Source organism: Chlamydotis macqueenii, chromosome 4 (genome assembly GCF_036417535.1).
Source record: "Chlamydotis macqueenii isolate bChlMac1 chromosome 4, bChlMac1.mat, whole genome shotgun sequence".
NCBI lineage: Eukaryota > Metazoa > Chordata > Aves > Otidiformes > Otididae > Chlamydotis > Chlamydotis macqueenii.
This window is the reverse complement of record NC_141559.1, coordinates 30,861,707-30,884,182: the sequence shown is the minus strand read 5'-3', so window position 1 is coordinate 30,884,182 and position 22,476 is coordinate 30,861,707. Positions and strand designations below refer to the sequence as shown.

The 22,476-nt window shown below is 41.1% G+C and overlaps 1 protein-coding gene across 4 annotated transcripts in view; it reads left to right on the top strand.

Annotated features, from left to right (window-relative positions):
* The window catches only part of PDLIM5 (PDZ and LIM domain 5), a 130,893-nt gene that overhangs the window by 54,486 nt on the left and 53,931 nt on the right, over positions 1–22,476 (top strand). For 3 of the 4 annotated variants that reach the window (XM_086746127.1, XM_086746125.1, XM_086746124.1), the window contains exons 3-4: positions 17,256–17,298; positions 18,701–19,125. In XM_086746127.1, the coding sequence (XP_086602253.1) occupies positions 17,256–17,298; positions 18,701–19,125 (468 nt within the window). The remainder of the gene's footprint in view (positions 1–17,255; positions 17,299–18,700; positions 19,126–22,476) is intronic. The other variant, XM_086746126.1, reaches the window with a different exon arrangement.

Here is a 22,476-nt window from a genome sequence, read left to right as displayed (position 1 = left end):
CTACATTTTATGTAATCATAAGGGGATATAATCTGGTAGACTTACGTTGGTAGGGGATGGATTCCTAACTTATATATGTTTGTTTATTTTAATACTAGAGATAACAAGTGCATTTTGGAATAAAATACAGTTATAAAGTTTTTAATTTCTCTTGATGTGGAGAAAAAAAGGGTTCTTTGTTTAATGAGAAGGACTTTGTCTGCTGTTAAATATAATGGAGCCTAAGGCAATTAGCAGCCTTCCTGGAGAAGCTTAGTACCTTGCAGGGCTGGACCTGAATTGTTTCTGCCGTAAGCCAGTATTTAGCAGACACAGCACATATTTGATCCAGATCTGAGTAAAGGACACTGTGAAACTATTCCTTTTGTTTTCCTTTTCTTTGTTTTACAAAGAGAGATAGGGAAGATGTAGCTGGCTATGTGGTTTTGTCTGAGGATATAATTTCATGGCAAATTTTTATCTTAAAGCTACACCTTCGGTTTTAATCATGGATATTTTTCTTGGCTGAGGTGGTGTCCCTCCCCCCCCCACACACCCCCAGTACGTTACTCTATCTCCTTGTTACAATGAGATATCATGAATAGCCTCTCAGTGTGGGTGAGGCCAAAAGGAAGTATGGGGGTGAACTGGTGTAATTGCAAACTTTAGCTATTTACTCTTCAGTACCCTATTCATTGTATAATTAGCCCAAATGATTTTATTCTTAAAAAATGCTAAGAATTCATCTAATCCTTCTCATGACGCACCATGTTCTTGCTGTTTGATTTTGTGTTTTTTTTTTTTTAAACACCCCGAAAGGCTCCTCTCATGATGAGTCACCAAATAATTAAGCTTCCTCTCGACATTTTCAGCATTTTTCCTTTTTTTTTCTTTTTTCTTTTTCTCCACCACCCCCCCCCCCCCCCCCATCTGTAAATCTGTGTGGATTCTGGGAGGAAGGGGTTGGTTTTGGTTTCGTTTGATTTTTTTTTTTTTTTAATTGCTCTTCTCGAAGAGGATGCACCAAACTGCTACCTGTTTAGGTAAAAATGTGGAAATGAAGATACAGTGTATACCATTAGAGGTCTAATACTATTCCCTGCTTTAGGGCACTGTAGATGGCCAATGGTCAGGCAGGGAAGCAAAAGAAAAAACTGGTAGAAATGGGCAGAAATGGGCATGACCCAAAATATGACCGTATTTCTGTGATGGTAGACATGGAAGTGTTTCAGTGTGGGATTAGGGAGCTCTTGTGGTCGCACTCATTTCAAACTCTGCACCTTTGGGGCTGGTCAGGCCTGTTGAAAAGGCTTGGGTAGGCAAGGATCAGCCCTGATGAGAGGTCTGCAAAAATCAGAATTTGTACATGTGGCTATTGCAACTTGACACTGTGAGAGTGAAGAAGACCATGGGATATCGCATATGGAGACTGCACTGCTTTGTTGGTTTCCAAACCATGGTACTCGACCTAAGCTTTGTGTAACTACACAGAATATTTTTCAGGACTGTGAAGAAATGCTTTCTAATTTTTGCATGAGACTGTGGAAATCTTAAGCCTTCCACAGGTCAGTGAAGTATTTTTCTCCTTCTTCATGGGTGTTTCCGCTTGGACATAGCAGTTGGCCCTGGTAATGCTGGTCTCTGGTCTGCTTAACATAAATGTGTGATTAAGAAAAGATGTCTGGATAGTAGAGCTTTTCGTCTTTGTCCAGAGTGATCGCCCAAGAAGTGCAATTTACACTCTGGAGACCAATGTTTCACATCATGTATTTGCTAGCTCCAAGCCAAATACATGCCTAAAAACAGTTGTATGAAGCAGCTGAGACTTAGAACATTTTTCCCCTGAAAAAATGTGAGACTATGATCGAGTACGAGACTATGGAGTTGCACTCGTCACCGTGGCTTACTGGGACAGTATCTTGTACTAAACCAGCATCCATATAACAGTAATTTGCAGGATTCAATTAGCGTGCAACTGTTTGTAAGGAATATTTTCTGCAGTCAGTGGGCCAATGCTTTCAGAGTTCTTTCATTTCAGATAGATAATTTAAGTGTTCCCCTCAACACCACTCTCAAATAACTCAAATTTTCTTCCTAATGCCTTTGGAAGAGTGTGTAGGTTCTCCTGTATGACTGGTAGTGATTTGCCATTCACAATCTCAGGTGAAACTTTTCTACCCATTTCTGGTTTGACCTGTGCAACCCGTCCAATACCTTTTTGAAATTTCAAGGACTCGTTAGCTAGCATGTAAACTGTGGTGCCATTGACCTTGTACATTTATTTTAAGCAGTGTCCATAGTTATTGAGTGAAAGATTTAAGGAAGCAATGTGAAGTTGGCCACAGTTTATCTTCACTTCTTAAAATAACACAGATGCCTCAGAGAGTGGCGTGATCTTCGGTGACATTTTAGTTCTGTTGGCACACTTTGAAATAGCCAGCTGGGGCATCACAGATAGACTACAGTTTTGAAACCTTGCAGATACCATCTAAATGCCAAACTTTTGAGTAGCAAAATAATGCATTTATATATAATTTAAACATGCAGTCATCAGAAGTGCCTCACAATGCATGCCAGTAATTGTGAACAGCTGCATTAGAACAATGCAGCTGTTAAGACTTCTCCGCACCCCAGAATATATGTATTTGTCTGGTCCAAATATTACTCACGGGTATATCTGCATGCTCTTTTTGAGCGTGCTGAGAATCACCTGGGATGCATTCATTTGAGGAAATCAGTCCTTGATGATATTCTATCAAGGGAGTGAAAGGTATAAGCAGACTCACAGACAGTTAAAACAATAATCCAACCCCATTTCTTGCACAGCAAATGAACAGTATCTTGCCCTGAGGATTGTTGCTTTGGTGTCTGAAAACAAGAATCACTGTAACAAGATTGTGTACTGCTTGTATGTACCGTGTCTAAGATGTTGCAGTGCTACCTTCTCACAGGCTTTAGCTGTATTTGCAAAATACTTACTCCTCTGTTTCAGCTTCATTACTATTCTTTCTATACTGCGTCTGGCTGCTCATTACTCTAAAGGGGAAAAAATGCCTGGCCAAATCCCGAGCCAGTTTACAAGAGAGTAGGTGAGAATATTGAAGGGCAGGGCCCTCAGATGTGTCAACATAAGCTGTCTGTGTGTTAGGGCAACTCTCTGTCCCTTTTCCATGCAGTCAGTAATCTAGCCTCTGCAAGGCATTTGTTAAATGAGGTAATGATAAGTTTATATACGGAAGAATTTTTTTAAATTTTTTTTTTTCCTCAGAAGAATTGTTCCTCTCTTAGTGAGTGGTAAATTATTTCCCACTCTGTTTTTATGCCAGCCACAGTCATTGAGTTAGAGCAAGCCTGGCCTATATGGATGGGGAGTCTGAAAGTGTTACCATGTCTGAGTCACTGAAAAAATGAGACCCTTTAAGTTGTATGTTCCAGCCAGTTAATCTAGCAACTGGTCAGGATTTTGTGTAGTATGAGGGTATGAAATGCTCGAAAATCCCCTCCCCAAGTGATTGAACCCAAGGCTGAGAGGCGTCAGCTCTTAATGGACAAAATCTTTTTTAGTGTCTTTGGTGGTATATTTTTGTTAAGAAATCCATAATGTTGCTGCTTGTGTAAAGGACACTTCCGTTGTCGCAGTCATATGACAAATTTGGTGGATTAGCTGATCGCTTTCTTTGTGTGTTTGTTTTCTTACAAACTGTTTCATTTTACATTTATTTATATAGCCAGGGATATTTGTTTTGTACTTGTTACTTTAATTTAAAAGCATTGAAAGTAGGATGATTATGTAAAAATAAATATGAAAAAATCAAAGGTGACTTAATCATTATGTCCTAACAAACCAGTAGCAAAATGGAGACAAGAATCCTGGGGATGCTCTAGCCTCTTCTAGCATGCCAGTGTGTAGCTAGAAAAATTATTGGTGGTAACAGCTACTCTGTGCCTGTTGCTGAGGCATGTTTTGTGCCAGTGAGTGTTGAGGACTAGAACATAAAGCTGAAGAAATTCTTTCACCATGATGGAAACCAGTCTTGTCATCATTGTTGTCATCATGCTGCCTGTGTCTTGTTTTCCACTTGGATTTTTTCTTTTTTATTAGAGGAAGCCTTCACTAGCCTCCAATGCAACTGCAGAAATTTATGTCATACAAAGGAGACCAAGAGCAAAGACGTCAAGGTCTCAAACTAGGAAATACAGGGGAAGCCTGAGGAGCTTCACGTGCTGTGCTGTGCTTCACGTGCATTGCAACTTCCCAAGGAATACAGCAGAACGGATCTGATTGTGACGACCTTACCGATTTGCAAACAGCCTGATTAAAAACTTCTTGAGGTTGGCATGACTGTTTGTAACACTTTGGGACACTCTAAGCAATATTCCCTTCCTGTCCTCCCCTTGTTAATTATGTGAAGAAAAGTCTTAGTAGGAAGATATCAGAAAGTCAAGAAAACGATGACTCTGTAAATGTTAGGCAAAACTTTCTTGCAGCAGCTTTTGAGTCTCCAGTGCTAGTATTAAGTCAAATGTCCATTGAATTAAATAGTTTAATGAGACTGCCAGAAAGACAGCGAGCTTGAATAATAGCCGTTTGACCCAGGTCCAAAACTTTTCTGATCAAAAAGTTTCTAAAGCACTGTTGGTTTACTTCCCAGAACCTGAAGTAGCCTTGGGATTTGGCAGTCGCTCGGCAGTCATGCGTGAGCAGTGGTGCTTCCTGCGCTCCTGGCCAAGTCTGGATAAGTGGAAAAGTTTGCATTTTGGAAAGTTGAAACATTTCTTCGAATACGACTCTTCTTACCTGTAATTTTCAGTAGTATGGAAATATATTCAAGTATGAAATTTTCTTCCTCTTTTTCAGAAAATGTGAGGGTTTATATTTAATATATCTGGATTGTATGACATACTTAATGGCATTTATTTCAAATCTTCTTTTGAAAATTGACTTAATATTGCTCCTGTTGTCCCAATGCTAAGAATGGGAAAAAGTAATTTTCCCTGTGTTCTCTGTACTGTGGGTTCCCTGTGGCTCCAAATCTGGTACTGTACAGGCAGCTTCCCTGACAACGGTGACACCCAAGTCCATCGTACCTCAGTCCACTGTGTAGTCTGTGTCATTTTTTCCTTCGTAAACACTCATTATCTCATTGTTTGGGTGCCACAAGTGATGTTACTTGTCTCTATTTACACTTTTGTTTTTCAAATACAGAATATGCCCCACACCTGTTGCTTGCCTTTGAAAAGCACATCTCTCCAACATGCACGGTTTATGATGCTAACTTGCAGGCATTCTTTAATTATAAAAGGGTATGTGATTATCTGCCAAGGGACAGTTGTCTCTAAATGGATTAAAAGAAGCTTACATGGTTTAAATATGGGCTGTGCCCTTCATATGCTGAAAATAGTTCAAGTTAGCTTGAACTGGCTAAACAGTGTGTGTTTAGTACCTATGCAGGTAACTTCAGTTTCTTGATTTCAGACAGTAACTTTTGCACCTTTGTGAATGTGGGATGTGAAGAATAGGAAAAAAACCCAAGGTGAACACGTGAACTGACCAGTGTTGTTAGATAAACTGTTCCTAAGCATCAGCCCACAGGAAAAATGAGACACTGTTTAAATAAAACCTGTCCTCTGCCATGCAAGATCATCTCTCAGCTGTTGAGAATCAAAATTGCAGTGTCCTGACTCATCAATAGGGTTCTGGCTACCTTCCTCTAGGAAAGAGTGCAATGAGAATTAATTAATGATTGGCTGTTTGCAAAATAAATGTTTCTTGAAAGACAGTGGTAACATCATTAAAGCATTAACAGCGTAAGAAAAATGGGATTTTTTTGGTAATGCTGGGAAAACCGTGCAGATTTTCAGGTATACAAGGTTTTCTAGAAGTCTGAAACAAAGCTAAATACAAGTTGAGAGCCATCTTCCAAGTTTAACTAGATACGTGTCTGTTACACCACCTAATAGAAAAGTAAGTGGTAGCTGCAGAGCTGAGCATCTATTAATAGCCAGATTCCACAGCTGCACTGGTTTTGGGGCTTTTTTTCACCTAGGTTTTGAAAAATTACTGCCTTTGAAAAATTCCAGGCTATTGTCAATAGAAAGTCACGTCTGTAGCACAGAACCACAAAACCCCATGCGGTAATAAAAACACATATTGTGCCTGTCAAATGTTACTCGCTTGCTTTCGTCTTGCCTTATAGCTGAAGTAATGTTTGTGGCATTGTGAAAAATCCCAACAGGTTTTGTGACCGTCAGATGCTTTGCATCTGTTTTGCATCAGTGATTAGTTGCCCACAAAAGCAGTTAATTGCTTCATTTGCTGTGAGTGTGCTGTGAATGTTATCCCCTAACTATTTTGAGCTGAGAAGAGTAAAAGCTACTTTTTCTAAAGCTAGACTAGGAAGGGAAAACTCTCTAGTTAGCTGGATCAGTCGGAGCCAGATGGGATTATTAATTTTTCTCTTCTTTCACGGTTGTTGCAAGAGACAGAAGAATTACAGCACTCTACTTTATGCACCTTTATTTAATCAGTGTTAGGCTTTCCAGTATAATTGGTTCCTTGGCCCGTTTATTGACTACAGGAATTAACAATGTGAGATCACTGCTGCTTTTTGATCTTTCTTGCTTTTTTTTTTGCAGTAAACAAAATAATTTCCAGCTGCAGCTCATACTCTGGCAGTTGCTCTTTGACTTCTCTTTCCAGTAAAGGTGTGTTGAGACTTGTTGTCTAGGCTAACTTGAGGTCTTCTAGATACAATAGTTAGAAGTTTCCTTCTAAGACTTCCTTCAGATGGAAGTTGTTAGAAATCTAAAGCTATAGTAGGCAGCCATGTGAAGACATAAATAGCTTTTCCCAGTATGTTAGACCTGTAATACATGCTGCTAAGTCAGTGACCTTAAATATATAAACAGAAACAATACACAGAAATGATAAAGGTCAACAAAAGCAAAGACCTGTAACAACTTCTGACAAGTGCATGTTCATTAAATTGATCCTGTAATAATTCTGTAATGTGGTTTATAGTGCTTCAGCTCTGCTGTCCACAGCCATCACCACCTGTGGTGGTGTCCCCTTTGGAGACAGCCTGGGGGAGCCCCTCTAAACACACGTGCTACAATGAAGACCTATGCAGGTACGTGCTGGCTGCAGTGTCCCTGCAGTGGAAAACCCTGTGGTCATACTTGTGACAGCTTGCCAGCCAGGCCCTGGGCTCGTGCACCTCAAGGGTGGATGTTCATCCCTCACTTCTGAGATGGCATAGGAGGGAGGAAAGAGGTGTCTGAGAGGCACCTGGGAAAGAAAATTTGCTCATTTGGTGTGGGTCGTGCTTAGGAGTCAGAAAAATGTTTAATGGTATTCCTGACCTTCACTGGAAAGAATTGAACTGTAGCATATCCTATTAAAACCAACAGAGTTCATCAAGGCAGAGACTGGGACAATGAAGAGCCACCCACTCTAGAAGATCAGGTTTGAGATCATGTAAGGAACCTGAAGGTGCACAAGTCTATGGGACCTGATGAGATGCATCCAGGGGTCCTGAGGGAAATGATGGATGAAGTTGCTAAGCCGCTGTCCATCGTATTTGAGACATTGTGGTGGTCCAGTGAAGTTCCCACTGACTGGAAAAAGGGAAACATAACCCTCATTTTTCAGAAGGAAAAAAAGGAAGACCTGGGGAACTGCAGGCCAGTCAGTCTCAGCTCTGTGCCTGGCAAGATCATGGAGCAGATCCTCCCAGAAACTGTGCTAAGGCATATGGAAAATAAGGAGGTGATTGGTGACAGTCAGCGTGGCTTCACTAAGGGCAAATCATACCTTGACAAATTCAGTGGCCTTCTACGATGGAGTTACAGCATCAGTGGGTAAGGAAAGAGCAATTGACATCATCTACCTGGATTTGTGCAAAGCATTTGACACTGTCCCGTAGGACATCCTTGTGTCTAAGCTGGAGAGACATGGATTTGGCCGATGGACCACTTGGTGGATAAGGAATTGGCTGTATGGTTGCACTCAAAACATTGTGGTCAATGGCTCAGTTTCGAGGTGGAGACTGGTGAAGAGTAGCATTCTGCAGGGGTCAGTATTGGGACTAGCCCCGTTTAACATCTTTGTCAGTGACATGGACAGTGGGATAGAGTGCACCCTCAGCAAGTTCGCCGATGACACCAAGCTGTGTGGTGGGATTGACATGCTGGAGGGAAGGGATGCCATCCAGAGGAACCTTGACAAGCTGGAGAGCTTGGCCTGTGCAAACCACATGAAGTTCAACAGGGCCAAGTGCAAGGTCTTGCACCTGGTTCAGGACAATCCCAAGCACAAATACAGGCTGGGATTGAGAGCAGCCCTAAAGAGAAGTACTGGAGGGTGTTGGTGGATGAGAAGCTCAACATGAGCCTTCAATGTGTGCCTGCAGCCCAGAAAGCCAGCTACGTCCTGGGCCACATCAAAGGAGTGTGGCCAGCAGGTCGAGGGAGGTGATTCTTCCCCTGTACTCTGCTCTTGTGAGACCCCACCTGAAGTACTGTGTCCAGTTCTGGAGCCCCCAACATAAGAAGGGCCTGTTGGAACAAGTCCAGAGGAGGGCCACAGAGATGATGAGAGGGCTGGAGCACTTCTCCTATGAGGACAGGCTGAGAGAGTTGGGGCTGTTCAGCCTGGAGAAGAGGAGGCTCCGGGGAGACCTGATAGCAGCCTTCCAGGACCTAAAGGGGACTTACAGAAAATACAGGAAGAAAATGTTCGGTAGGGCCTGTTGTGATAGGATGAGGGGTAATGGTTTTAAAGTAGAGGGAGGTAGGTTTAAACTAGATATAAGGAAGAAATTTTTTACAGTGAGGGTGGTGGAACACTGGAACAGGTTTCCCAGAGAGGTGGTGGATGCCCCATCCCTGGAAACGTTTAAGGCCAGCTTGGACGGGGCTCTGAGCAACCTGATCTGGTTGGAGATGTCCCTGCTCCTTGCAGGGGGCTTGGACTAGAAGACCTTTGAAGGTCCCTTCCAACCCAAACTATTCTATGATTCTGTGTTCTCATGGTTGAGACAATGTGCAGCTCCAAACACCACAGATGAAAATTCAGACGTTATAGTATTAGGTTGCTTATATTGTTCCCTTATCATTGTAAGTTGATAAGAAGCAGAAGATGTGAGGAAGCAGCTTGGATTTGGACAAAGACACCTGGGCAGTGCTTCCTGGGTCTGCATGGGTGACACTGCTTCCTATGCTGGTGATGTGGCTCTTATTTGTTATTCTTGCTTGACACCTCAGGAGTTTTTGTCTCATGTGGTTAATTGTGCTTCCATTACATTTCTCTCAGTTTTTCTTGTAGCTGTGGATGGGTGAGCTGCTTCATAGAGGAGAGATGTCTTAGCTCCCATAAGAAATAAATGCAATAATCTAATAGCTCTCTAAATTGCCAGACTCTTCATTTGAGGGGGGGGGGGGAAGATATAAATACTCATTCCCAAGCATGCAGTTAAGAGGAAAAGAAATAAAAATCCCAAATAAGGATATATTTGGCATATGGGAGCTGTTTGACGTGAATTTCCAGTCAAAATAGATAGAACTGCACTTTCAAGCATATTTGGGCTGTGTTTGAGACAAAGGAGGTAATTTAAACATTAGTCACTATATTGTGGAAAGCACTGGAAAAAATATTTTAGTGTTTAGTGTTGAATCTCCTAAATTATAACCTAGATTTGAGGACAGACTGAAGTCAGCATGAAGTTGAACTTTTTTTTTTTTTTTTTTTTTTGAGGGCTTTGGAGGACTGACTAGGTCTGCAATTCATTTAACCTATGCTTTTCATTAAGCTGGCTTTTTTAAAAGTTAACTTGCCGTGTTGTAATTAGTTGTCGTAGTTCAGCCCCGATCAGACCAGACTACGCAGTCTCTCTCTCACTCCCCCCACCTTCTGAGAGAACAGGGAGAGAAAATATAAGGAAAAACGGCTTGAGGTTTGAGATAAGGACAGGGAGAAATCCTTAAAGTTACCGTCACGGGCAAAACAGACTCGACTTGGGGAAAACTATTCATTTATTACTACAAACAGCAGGATAATGAGACAGAGAACAAGATAACCTCCATCCACCCCTCCCTCTTCCCAAGCTTAACATTATCGCTACTACCTTCCCCCCCCAAGCGGCACAGGGGGGAAGAGGGAATGGGGGTTGCAGTCAGTTCATCATACGTTGTTTCACGCCGCTGCTTCATGGTTGGGGGGAAGAACTCCTCACATTCCTCCCCTGCTCCATTGTAGGGTCCCACCCCTACGCCACAGTCCTTCGTGGAACTGCTCCGGCGTGGGTCATCTCTTCCACGGGTGCAGTCCCTTCAGAACAGCTGTCCCAGCGGGCCCTCCACGGGCCACAGCCGCCTTCAGGCATCCACCTCCCCCGGTACGGGGTCCTTCACGGGCTCCAAGTGGATCTCTGCTCCTCCGTGGTCCTCCATGGGCTGCAGGGGGACAAGCTGCTCCACCATGGTCGTCACCACAGGCTGCAGGGGAATCTTGGCCAGGAGCCGCATTACTCCTCCCCCTCCTTCTGAACTGACCTTGGCGTCTGCAGCCGTTCCTCACAATAGGCTGGTAGATGTCTCTCAGGATCTTTTTTACATCTTATTCACTTCTCATCTCCTCTCCACTTCTTGCAGCTGGGCTGGACCGAGTCAGGCCCAGTTGGCTGCCTGGCGAGAGGCCAGAGGGTGAGGCCTGCAAGGCCCATGAGGCCTGCGCCTCCCCCTCTGCGCCTCTGCCCCCGCTCAGCTTCTTCACATCTTCTCTTCTCTCTCTCTCTTTTTTTTCTGTTTTCCCCTTCTTAAATACGTTATCGCAGAGGCGTTATCACGAGACATTCTGCTACCAATCGGCTCGGCCTTGGCCAGCAGCCGGTCCGCCCTAGGCCCGGCCGAGTCCACTGAACAAAGGGGAGCAACTTCTAGCAGTTTCCTACAGAAGCTACCACCTTAGGCCCCCCCTCACTAGCAAAACCACAACATTAGTATCGAATAAGCACTTCTCAAATTTATAAATTCCGCTTTATTAAAAGCCTGGGTATAGTTGTTTTGTCTTGTTACTTGCATTTAACTGTTTTGTGGTTACTGTTACTTGGTAAGACAACTTTAGGGAAGCTTAAAGAAAAGAAAAAATTCAGTTTATACCAAGACGTAACTTGATAGAAATAACTGCCGTCACTGAAGGTAATATATAAGGAGGTCTTATAGGACAACTAATGGCTTTTATATCATTTGTGAGTAGCCAAGCATTGGCGAGATGGGATTCTTGCTTACTGAGCTCGATCATTTACACATGCTGAGCTACTGCTTCTATATATGCTGCTCTGTAACTTTTTGAGGATAACGAGCAGTGATCTGCCGTACAGGATTGCATGGTTCTGGCCATACTTGGTACTGGGGATGCTTTAGCTGTTTGGGCTCCAACCAGGGATTCATGGGCAGGCATGGACAGACATGCCCCCCTAGTCCATGTGTGCTGGCCATATGCATGGGCTCTGCATGTTTCTAACGCTTCTGCTTTCACGGGAGCGAGAAGTATGTTTTTGAGTCTCTAGCAGTCAGAAGGTAAGTGAGATAAATTCCACAGTATTTTTTCCTTAGCTTTTTGTTTGGTTTTTGGTTTTGCTTTAATAGAATAAAATATTATCTGCCTGCACTTAAACTCTCTTTACAAATGCATTCAGTGGGGTTGCCACAGACCACAGGAATGAGACTATGAGCAGTGGTTGCCTCTGGGAGGTCTTGAAAACAACTAATCCTTTGTGGGTAGGAATACCAAAGCAAAGGGCAGCTTGTTTCTCTCCTAAAATGTCAGCACTGTTTATTTCAACACGTAATGATGAAATCCTAAACCTTATTTAAATTTAAGAGGAGGGACCTACATTTGATTTGGCCAACTGTCAAATAGCCAGTAAAGCAAGAACATATTTTTTCTAGCTTTTACCTGACCTAGGGCTTCATCGTAATGTGGTGTTCTGGGGGAGTGCATGGTGTGAGGATGCGAAGGTATTACGTAGTGTATACCAAATGTAAAATGCTGACATGCACATTGTATTAATTCTCCCCCTTTAAACTTACTGAAAGTGTAGAATCCGTTGAGAGTGACTCACAAGCTAATACTCCCAGTCTAAACATAATGAAGGTGTGAAGTGTTATCTTGAGGTACTGTTCTGTCAAGAAATAAATACCGATATTCTCAGCACACTCCGTTAAATATACCTCATCAAAGGGCATGAAGCCCAAAAGTTGTAAGCTGTTTAAAGTGGTTCATCTGACTGAGGAGATCCTGTTCTGAGATTTCACGTACAAACAGAGTGTCCACAGAAACTCTTTTCAGTTTTTTGTTAGAATGCTGGGAAAATAGTGTCTCACACTGCTTGCATCTCAATGATTGCATTATCATGAGTTTACAGCCTGTATTTTGTAGGGCAGGAGGAGAAAGAATGCGGTTTTAATGTAAGAATTAGTTTACAGAATGAGATGTTCCTACCAAAACTCCTGGAGGTGTGTGGTATCTGAAATACCACTATGCATCTCATCTGCTCTCTCCTGTATCCCTGGTTTGGAGTTGCCATTTGCTTCCTGAAGCAGGTGGGCAGCGCTGAGGTCTGCATTGTTTGATTGTAATTAACGTTCCTGTATTTGTCATAACTTGATCTGTTCAACTAAATGGAAACTAACACAATAAACTAGAGCAAAGAGAATGACTGGTGAGATTTAGTGACTGGGGCAGTGTGTATGTTTCTACAAAACTGGGGGAAACCCAGTTGCATGTTATATAGTGTACGTAAGGCAACCATTTCTGATGGTATGTAAGTTGCAACAAGAAACAAGCTTAAGAATGTTTTTGCTTTTCTTTTGTTGTGAGCCAGAGTAAGGTCAGTAAGACGTGAATTATGTCTGTCATAAGGGGTCATTATTGGGTCTAAGGGAAAAAGAAATATATTTGGATTGTTCTTTTTTCTGTGCTTTAAATTACATCTACATGTGTTTTTGTTCAGATAACCCCTAGTGAAAGTCATGGCTTGTTATATATGTTAAACGATTTCTGCTTGTCATCTTTTCTCATGAGTTGCCTAATTTATGGCAAGCAAATGCATTTAGCTTTCTGCCTTGTCAACGGACTGTTCTCTAGAAATGAAATGAAGCAAATGAAGAGAACTGCAGACTACAGTGGCAAAACTGCTAGAAGATCAGAGTTTTGGAAGGAAGATCTGACCAGTGGCTTTTCAGGGATGTAGTGTCTGCTGTGATAAACTGTATCCTAATTGATCAACTAGGAAAAAGGAGTTAGTTTTGAAAATGAGAGGGGTGGAAAAAATTCCTTCCTTTCTTCCTTCCTTGTCTTAGAAAGGTTCTGTTCAGAACAACAATTTTGTGGAAAACCTTCCAGCTTTGACTTTGTTTCAGCCATGAAGGTTTTGCAGCTGCCACTCGTATCTCACACTAGAGTTTGAGCAATCATTTCGGTTACAGAGATACAAAAACCCGAAACACAATATCTGTGTTAATGCTGGTATTGCATGCTCCCCTTGTTTACAGAGGGGCTCATAAGCGCAGTTAGCTTCTTCTGAATTTTTTTACATTGAATTCAGCATTTGCCTTTTAAGCTATGAATATAATATAATGCCTTTACTAAGGGACAGAAGGACTGGGGATGGTGGTATTTTAAATAGAGTTCAGAGGAGAGACAAATCTGAAATGTCTCTTGGATTTTAAGTTCAATGAAACTTTAGGGATTTATTGGCTGAGGGTATGGGCCTCTGTTGTGTCGTTATACACACGGGACAACTGAGACGTATTAAAAAAATCCTGTTTTGCATTGAATTTACTTCCATAATGCTAATTATTGAGATTACAGTCTTTCCACTGATAATTGGTCTTTGGAGATGATGTATCAAACTGTATTCTTTGCAGCAGCATGCAATACTGTAGCTTTATCTTTAATAATGGGCTTTTCCAGTTATCAGTAATTACAGAAGGTTTTGTTGAATTACTTGTCTTTTTTTTTTTAATGGATAAAAGCCTTGGAAAGGGAATGAATAAGAGGAGAATTTGAAGAATGGATAGTTTTTTCTGGGCATGTTGCTTACAGCTTACAGCAGACTAATTAATTTTCCTAATAAGGCTGTGCTGGAAGTTGGAATGTTTTGAATTGCATTAAATGTCACAAAAGTATTCATTGGAGAGGAATGGCTTGTGGTATGTTTAGAAAGTAAATTTGATCATGTTTGGTCAAAATCAGCTGTGTACACAGGCTAAATATAGCGCTTTTTTTTTTTTTTTTTTTTTTTTTTTTCTGAAAGAATAGATGGCTTGGTTGGAGAAGCCTGTGTGAAAACTTTGTGCACTTTCATTTTCGGTATTAGGCTGTCAGTAAGTGATGGCTGCTGCTTCTGTTTTGGTTGTCTGTAATAATTTGTAAGAATCTCAAAACTGTAACCATTTGCCAAGGTCTTTTGTGTGTGTTGTTTATAATAGGCATTTATACTGAGCTTTTATGTCTTAGCTTTGTTTGTATGTTATTGAAAATATTGTGTAAACTAATATACTGAACTACTAGTTTTAAGTCATTCAGAAAATGTCCTGCTTCAAGGCATCCTACTTGTCTAGTAAGTAGTAACAGGACAAATGTGTAATCTCATTTTGAAAGCCTTTATCATCAGTTATTCATACATTCAATGTGACCAAACCAGCATGAAATCGTAATGTGTTTAATTGCGAGGTGGCAAGCAAAGTGCTGACAGCTAAGAAAGGGTACAAAATTCTGCACTTATTTATTTATTTATTTTGCTGTGCAATTTGGTGGTATCTATCAAAATCCTAAGGGAAATAGCCCTGAAGGAAGTATTTGCTTAAATGTATGTGTTGGACGTGTTTTGCTTTCTGCCTGAAGTGTGCATTTCCTTTTGCACTGTCTTGTCTAACCACCATGCATTTTTCACATTCAGATCTTGGTGGCTCAGTTTGCTGGGTGAGCATTTTCTTTATACGATACTGGATGAATCACAGATTTTAGTCTGATTATGGTCTGAAGTCAACAAGGCCAAGTTAAACTGTTTGAAGTATGTCTGGGACACACAAATTTATGTTCGTATTTCAAGTATGTTTGGGGGAAATAAACTAATGTTATGCTATCCAATGTTAAAAGAACTCCAATGTTAAAAGAAGATTGAGAATGTTTCAGTTATGAAGCCTTGCACTTTTCATTCGTCAGTACAGCACTAAGCAATCTCATCTATTGCAAGCTTAAATTTGATTATTTTGTAAAAACAAAAAAAAAATGTAAGTTCCTTTTATAAGACTGAAAATTCAAGGTCCAGCATTAGCAAAAAGAAGTTTTCTTTCTTAAGGATAAAATATTGTAGTTGACTAGAATAATGAATGTCTTTCTACTTCTCACTGTTAGATCAGCTTAATCAATACACAAAATGTTCCAAGTTACTCTATTCAAAAACCTATCTATACCTAAGATAACGGAGTGAGATGCATGTTTCCTTCTAACTCTGGTATTAAAGAAAGAAAAGTTTCCATGTATGTTGGCTTTTTATTTTGTTTTTCTTGTTGCCTTTGTTGCTGCGAATTGACAACTCAGCAATTAGGAGTGATTAATGATGCACCCCAGCGCTTCGGAGGGCGAGAGGTCCGTCTTCTCATAGGCTGCACGCTCTGTGGGAAAGGGGAGAAGGGACCCGTTCCTCAGGGTGGACAAAACCCTCTCTCTATTTGAGAATTACTGTTGATGTGGACATAATGTATGTCAGCAATGCACAAATGCTGAAGGCAAAGTGCAGAAGATGATCTCATGCAATGGATTTTTTTTTTTCTTTTTCTTTTTTCCTTTTTTTTTTCCTTTTTTCTGCCAACATAGTATGTGGATTATAGGTATATCACTTTTTGTAAGTTAGCTACTGAACCTGCAGCAGGATTGCTGTTGCTGGAATCTGATGAGCCCTGAGGGCCAAATGACTTTGAGCGAAGGAGTAAACATTTTGAATATAATTGGGGGTGCGGGGTGGAGGGTGTGGGGGGGAGTTGTTAAATGGGCCAAGTGTGCCTAACTCAAATCTAGCTCTTCATGTTTTCCTGCTATAAAACAGAAAAGCTGGTTTATACAATGGAGGTGTTTTAATTAAATTGTAGCCTCTGTTAGCCGATCTCCAATTAAACAAACCTTTTTCCTTCCCTGGCAAATTGTCTTTTGGAAAATGAGCATCCGGCGTCAGTTCTTCAAAACCCTACTTAGAAGATTCATCAGAAATCAGGGCTGTGTGATTTCAGGCAGGATGTGATTGCTGAGTCCTGGATCATTAAGTGTGCCAACTTTTCTGAGCAGCTACCAAATATGGCCAGAAATGTTTTGAAATGTGGCAGGAAGCCACTTTTCTGCCAAAACAGCATGAAAAGACTCAAGTGTATCAGCAGCAATGTTTGCAGACAAAATTTTAGTGTGTCAGATTTTTTTCTGGTTTTAGTTGTTTGGTTTTTTTTAAAATTTTATATGTGTGTGTATTTTTGCATGTAAATATATATGCAGATCTGAAAAAAAAAATCTATCAAGATTCCTTTACCTGTAACATGTTTCCAGTTCCCTTTAGATATAACAAAATATGTCAATTCTTTATCTTCTTCACCCTTTCCATTGTGATACTTCCTTTCCTTCCCACCACCCCGTAGGAGTTTCAATGCACCCATTGTTTGGAAGAAAATTTTTTTTGCCGTATACTGTGGAGTTTAAGTGACATTAACCTTACCTTTGAAGACTAAAGACTGTGCAAAAAATTTCTGTATTATTTAACTTGCTAAGTCCTTCAGAAGGGTTTTTGTTGCTGTTCTAAAAGGAAGCTTTCTGTTTTAAGCCTCAATAAAGGTTATGTAGTATTTAAAATGCAATTTATCTGACCAGAGCTTTGAGTTATGTGACATAATTTCTTAACAAAGGATGAAAAACAATAAGTAAATTGTAGCTGAAGTCTCCTAACTGGTGATACGGTATTATGAATTTGTAAATCAAATAGTACTTGATGATAGATGCTAGAGTTCCTAACGTTGTGTCTCGATAAATTAATCCAGTTTGGTTTTACCTTTTCCTTGTATTAACAACAATGTTATAGGTTTAACTTGAATACTTATTTCCTTTAGAGGGAACAAAATGAAATATTTGATATATCTGTGGGTGGCCATGATGACTTGGAAGAGGGAAATGCTTAAACATTAAATAACTTGGTTTTTTTATGATTATGTGTATATTTTTGCTCTTCCAGAGTGGCTTCTGTACAAAAACCAGAACTTATTCATGTACCAAAGGTATGTTCATCATCACAACCAAGAAATGTAGCATGTGGCACTAACCATTACCCATCTGTCAAACTCTGTTGTTGATAAGCACTGTCATTCAAACTTTCCTTTCAATATAACATGCTTGATTTCCATGTGTTACATTGAGTACTGCAGCATTTGAGTCTTTGGGTGATCTCTGTCCCTCTCCTCAAAAATAAAAAAAAAGAAATGAGAGACCTGGCAAGTTATTCTCTTCCCCGGCCCCCCACTTCCCCTGTCCTGCCCCACCCCCCCATGTGAATAAATATTATCTTCCAACTCTTGGAACATTTTTTTAGAAATATATTGCTGAAGTTTTTCCTCTATCCCTGAGAGAGAAACAGCCATAGCAGCAGTAGGATTTTTAGGGGGCGGTGGGTTTTTTTGTTTTTGTTTTGTTTTGGGGTTTTTTTTGTTTTTTGTTTTTTTTTTTTTTTAGTGGGCACTGAAATCTTCCTTTGTATTTATTATCTAAATATTAGAGTTTCAGAGAACAATTCCCTTCAATTTCCATAGACCCCTGGGGAATTATTTGTTCTTGAGTTCTTCCAGTGTTTTGTTCTCAAGCAATCGTTTCAAACCCCGCTTTTTGATAAGAAGGCTGTTTGCAAACCTGAAAATGCCTGGACTTGAAAAGCCTCTCCAGTGGACATAAATAATGTATAGTATATTACTGTTCTGCCGACAGTGATTTGAAAGGCCACAGTTTGGGAACCACCATATTAAAACAAAAAAAACAAAGAAATGAACCAAAAAAAAACCCCACAAACACCCACATATTTTTTGGAGTGTTTTGATCTGACAAGGGCATATGAAGATGTTGGGGCACATCAGTGGAGTGCAACTAGAAAAGCTCACTGAGTCCTGAAGCACTGGCCTCTAATAAATGAGCTCCAGAGCTCTGGTTCTGCTCCGAAGGGCCGTATCAACAGACCAGTATATACAGTGTGTGTGTACACACGCGCATGCTGTTTGTGTATGGGGAACGTGCGTATCTCAAATTGGGTTTGAGAGGTGGAATGTGGATTTTTATAAAAAACACTGATTTTTTCCACATGAGTTACACAGTGGGTTTTTGCAATACAGTGATTCTTCAGTTTGTCTTGAATCTGATTTGTGGAGTGTCTGGTTTGGATATGATGAGAGGAGTTAACATCTTGGGATTTCATATTGACTGTGCATGCTTGTATCGTTGCCTTTCCTAAAGCGCATGGCTCGTTTCTTTCCATACATTTCGTGGCTGCAGTCTTGGCAAAGCTTGCTTCTCTGCTTCTTTGTTTCACACTAGGTGGGTTATCTCCCCCAAGAGGAACGAAAATACCTGCTGAGGAATGTGCATGCGTCTGGCGTGTTTTTGTGTGTTTCTTTTTTTGTTTTTCATCTTGCATAGGGAGAACCTACAGAAGTAGTTAAGCCTGTGCCCATTGCCTCTGTTGTTGCACCCAAAGTCACTGCCACGGCGAGTGTGGCTTACAATAAGACACCGAGGCCGTTTGGAGCTGTAACCTCCTCCAAAGTCACCTCCATCCCATCGCCGTCCTCCGCCTTCACCCCGGCCCAGGCGGCGGCTCTGTCCCCGGCAGCTGCCGCCCCGGCCCCGTTTGCTGCGCCTGGACTGCATGTTAATGCCAAGCCTAATGCTGAGCAGCGGTCCCCTGTGCCGAGCGCTGCTAAACCTGCAGTTAATGTCCCACGGCAGCCTGCCACGCACAATGCCACCCTGAGCGCCTCTGCCGGCGACGGCGCCCAGGATGTAGCCGAGGGGCAGCGACGAGGATTCAGAGAAAACCAGGGGGAGAGTAAACAGCAAAATGGGTAGGTGGGATTTTTTTTTTTTTGCTGTGAGGGGCTTTCCTCACAGGAAAAAAGCTGGGCTTGTTTAAGGGCTAAGTAAAACACAGCTTGGAGGAGTCATTTAATCCTCAGAGGTGTATCTCTGAAGAAGGACTTGCATCTTAAAAGGGATGCTTCAAAGGGCCAAGCTAGACTTTCAATGATTATTTTTCTCAGGAATGACATTATATCAGTTTATAGAGTGTCACAACTAAATTTAATTGGGACCACGAAATGCTTTACATGATGGGTTGTATCACAATGTGTTCTGAACCTTACAACAAGCCCGGTATTAATTTCTGTGTCTGTGTCTTACTGTGTATTTTCACTCCTGATACTGTGACTGAAAGCAGCAGGCACTCAAAAATGCAAAGCAGTCTGTCAAGAAGGCTTGGTGGGTGCTGTGATGGCTGGCAATGAGACGCTCTGAAAGACCGACCATGGCCCTGGCAGGACCAGTGGAGAAAGATCCCAGAAGGGAGGCAGAGAGGACAGATGTTGCATTACTTCTCTGCACAACACATGAGAAACTTAAAGATGCATTCAAGGAAGCTGGTAGGGTTGAGCAGATTTTTTGCAGCGTTATAATGTAAATACCTCAACTTTAAATGTTACCTTTACTCTTAAATACCGTTGAGTCATTTTCATATTCAAATAACTGTTTGTGTTGAAGTGGATAGCGGAGACTTAACATTTGAGGGACTGTGAGGCTGCATAAAAGGCTTATACTCTGTCTGGTGTAGCATCTAGACTAGGAAACAATAGATTAGTGAATTAAACAGAACCCAGCAACAGTCCTGGGCACTCAGACCTGCACCGCTGCCCTGTTTCAGTGGCACACTTTTGGCCTGGGCCACCTTGGGCTCTCCCAGAAATTCCTGGGCAGGGCTCCGGAGCTGCAGCACCCCAGGGACCTGTTCCCAGTGGCTGCTGTGCCGCAGGGAGAGGAGGAGGCTGGGCGTGAGTTGTCCCGTGCCAGTTGGCCTCTGTGCCCAGCAGCAGTGTCTGGCAGATTGAATTAAGTAATAAAAAGGGCAGGAGGGGAACTGTAGACTTCTCTTCCATCGTAAGAACGTAAAACCTGTGCTTAAAACCTAAAAGCAATGATTACTGTTTTCCATCCCTCAAAGGAAAGGGGCTGGAGGAATAGGCCTAGTGCCACTCTCCTCTGATATTCTCTCAGAATATCAAGTATATGAAGAACCCTACAGAAAAATAAACATCCACGTCAGCTGAAACAGAATAAATTGCAGTTTCAGTTGAGCTTCTCATGGGGGAAAAGAAACATCTTCAGATACCTATTCCCTTTATATTGCAGTACGAATATTTTCCATATGTGAACTCATATAATGCAGTCCGTATGCATTTTATATCACACCATTGTCATGGTAACTTCCAGCCCTTTCTTAAACAGCTGATGGCAGGAGTCCACGCTGCATAGAAGCAGGATGGAATCGGGAGATCCTAAGGACTTAGTTGATGCTGGTAGGCTTGTTGAATAGTCTTTGGCAAACTGTCTGTATCTTTCCAGGAATGCTGTTTTAGCAAATGCTGTGTAAGGAGTACTCAAAAGTAGCAATTAGTACTGAAAACGATGAACAATAGCAACAAAATTAAGTCTCCTGGAAGGAAGCGCTGCAGGCGTAGAGTAAGCACTTGACAATCAAGATAGGATGACTGGGCGAGCGCTGTTAGGGGATGAATAATACTGACTGAAGAATATCACAGCTGACAGCCGAAGAAGTCCCACTGCCAACCCTGCATATCTAGTTTGGGAAGGTTGAAAACACTTAGAGCTGTAAAAACCTACTTTATTTTGCCATCTATCTTACAATAGTGTGTCTGGGCTTGCCTTGCAGTAAGGCAGAAAACAAAAACAAGCAAACAAAATCCCTTAAAGTGGTTATATTGGTCTACTGCTACACTACTTTGTTTTACTTAGAAAAATTACATTTCTACAATGGTGCTTAACTATCTCACCATTTAAAATTAAAGAAACATTGAAGTTTGGAATAATTGATCAGTCTGAAAAAAAATCCATCTTGCTTCTGTGTTTTGTACTATTAATTTTCCCTCAAAAAAAAAAAGCAACTTGTGTCTTGTGCATAGATAGCTGCGCTGCTGAGCAAATGCAGGTCTTCAGACATGCACTTTGTCATACTCAAAATTTCTTCCCTTCCTCCTGGCTCCCCTCAAACCAGGATATAAACTATTTGCCTTGACTTCAGGATGGTGAAGGAAGTTTTGTTTCCCTTGTTTAGTCCTGGCTTAGAAAGAAAGCAATTTGCCTTCACTAGGCTCTGTGCAGTTATGCTTTTATCAAGACCTTCTTGCCAACTCTTGCATGCAAAAGTGCCTGCTGCTTAAAACAGGTAAGATGTCCACAGACTTCAATCAGTTTAAGCTCAGCAGGGCTAAGTTCTTCCCTTGTAGGTTCTCTTGATGATTTTAAGTTTGACTTCTTGATATATCCCTTTACCAGAGCTTGGATTTGGAATCTCCTGTAATATTTCAAGAAGCAAAGAATGTATTAACACATCAAATACTTTTTTTCCCTTGCAGATAACAACAGTGACAAAGTTAGTATCGACAGCACTGGAGTTCAATTATGATCGTTTTTCCTGTTGGAATAATAAGCATGTATTCTTGTTTTGCAAAATTATAGCTCTTACAGAGTTCTATATTTAAATTTTGCAAAACAGCTTCAGCTTTTCTTAGTAACTTCTCAGTGTAGTAAATGGTTTTGTCTGCATTGGACATGATGTGATCTTGCTTTTCACTGCGTTAAATTTTGCAGCTTTTTTTTTTTTATTCCACAAAACATTTGTGTTGTGTTTGTGTGTATTGATAAATTCCTGGTGCACCTGTGGCTAATTGGTGTTAGTAATACAACTAGTGAATGGTAAAATACAGTATAAAAGCAAAAAAATGGTTCAAGGGCTATGGAATGAAGGGCCAGATACTGAATTAACACAACAAAAGTAAGACTAACATCCATATACTGTGATCTCTACATAGTAGGGATGATAAATATGATTGAGGTTTTTTATTGGCTTGGTTTTTCTCCCTTTGCCTCAAAGCTGAGTTACGGGAGAGGCCATCTCGTTGGATTTTCCTTTGTCTCTGGCACCACCTTGTTGCCTCAGTCTGTCATTACCAGTAGACGCTTAAGCCCTAAAAAAGTGACCAGTAGGATCCACAAGAGAGGTCAACAGGATGTTTTGTTTATAATACCACTTTAAAAAAATATGAAAGACCACTTATTTCACTGTGGTAGTTGTTAGAATGCAGTCAACTGCATGCAAATAATTACATTTCCATGTAGTTTTATAC